The sequence below is a fragment of the Protobothrops mucrosquamatus genome, unplaced genomic scaffold, assembly GCF_001527695.2.
Source record: "Protobothrops mucrosquamatus isolate PMUCROS unplaced genomic scaffold, P.Mucros_1.0 scaffold31671, whole genome shotgun sequence".
In the NCBI taxonomy this organism is placed as follows: domain Eukaryota; kingdom Metazoa; phylum Chordata; class Lepidosauria; order Squamata; family Viperidae; genus Protobothrops; species Protobothrops mucrosquamatus.
In genome coordinates, this window is record NW_015417411.1 from 1 (window position 1) to 1,578 (window position 1,578).

A 1,578-nucleotide genomic window follows, 5' to 3' on the forward strand; every position below is an offset into this window, starting at 1 on the left:
TAGCATCATCAGTGCTAGAAGGGAGGAGGAGGAGGAGGAGGAGGAGGAGGAGGAGGAGGAGGAGGAGATGATGATTGTGGGGTCCTTAGTGCTCTCTGAGCTTCTTTGTTTTCTCGCAGACGTTTCATTACCCAAATAGGTAGCATCATCAGTGCTAGAAGGGGGAGGAAGAGGAGGAGGAGACGATGATGATTGTGGGGTCCTTGATTTAAAGCAGACACAGAATAATAGAGTTGGAAGGGATCTTGGAGGTCCTCTAGTCCAACCCCCCTGCTCAAGCAGGATATCCTACACCATTCCAGACAAATGGATGTCCAATCTCTTCTTCAAAACCTCCAGTCTGGTTCGTGGTTCCTAATTCGTGCTACACCAGCAAAACCTCCCATTCTTTTCTCTATCTGAAACTTAATTTTTTCCCCTGAAAATTACATTCTTTAGCAAGTGAAGGTGGTCATCGCTATTCAGAGGTTCCCTTCTTAAACGGCATCCTAAGGACTGTTTTCTCCTCGTTGAACTTTTTTCTATTGAGGAGGTCTCACCCTACGGAAACTTGAAGATGTCACCGCAACCCGCCATGGGTCGGTGGCTGACAGATTTAATAAATAAGAAACAAAAAACAAGAAAGGATCTCTGAACAAGCAGCCTACGTCCCAAGGCTGAAGAGAAGTGGACGGGTCAGGGGTTGGGTTGGTGCCCTCCATGGAAGGAGACCATCTCTGCCTCGTGCCAAAACGGGCAGAGACGGATGAGGTAGGAAGCGTGTGTGGCCTTGGAGCTTCATGGCTTGGCTGGAGAAGACCCAGAACCATCTCCCGAGCAAGGGATGAGGGTGGTGGGGATAAAAGTCCTCTCGGGGTGTCCCTCACAGCAGAGAATGCAAAATGAGGACGAGGAGGCAGAGGGCCAGGGTGGCCACGATGAAGAAGATGCTTGCAATCCAGAAAGCTTCTTCGTGACCCTTGAGCTGTTGAGGGGCTTCAGCCGGGATCCGGTTGGTGAGGTTCAGCATGTAGCCCAAGGCCCAACCGATGTCTGAATTGGAAGCCTGTGGGAAAAGAGAGGGGGGAGGAAAGAAACCTTGATAATAGGTGAGAGGAGAATGAGAGGAAGACCTCACCTCTTCCCTGGATGCACCTTGTGCCCTTCCTCACCACCTGGGTCAATTTTAAACTGAAATAAACGGTTGCCGTTTCACGTTTTAATGTTTCTTATGGGATTTTGATGGTGGTAAAACTGCCTAGGTGAGATATTTTGATAGATGAATAGGTGGGTTTCCCGATTGGAGAAATGGGCACAACGGTCAAGACCAACGCAGAGATTTTGGCAGGTTACACAATGAACGGAAATAAATTCCCCGGGATCCCTGCCCCCTGAGGCCGTCTCACCTGCATTTGGAAGGCGATGTTCTGCCAGGTGTCGTTTTGGAAGCCGTAACCGTCCAATAAAAGGGTCAGGATGTAGTTGGCGCTGGCGCAGTAATTCTTCAGGTGGAAGGGCTTTTCGCGAGGGTAACTGGTGCTCAGCTGGGAGAAAGGGAATCTTAATGGAAATGGGCAGGATGCCTTTGGCGTATTGTCA

The 1,578-nt window shown here is 49.7% G+C and overlaps 1 protein-coding gene across 1 annotated transcript; it reads right to left on the reverse strand.

Moving 5' to 3' along the window:
- Positions 1–862: 862 nt before the first annotated feature.
- LOC107302172 (ectonucleoside triphosphate diphosphohydrolase 8-like) lies at positions 863–1,523 on the reverse strand (the record flags this gene model as incomplete). The annotated part of the gene is made up of 2 exons (XM_015831287.1): positions 863–1,045; positions 1,386–1,523. Coding segments are annotated over 2 exons (321 nt in total), but the record flags the coding sequence as incomplete, so codon positions are not given.
- Positions 1,524–1,578: the final 55 nt, after the last annotated feature.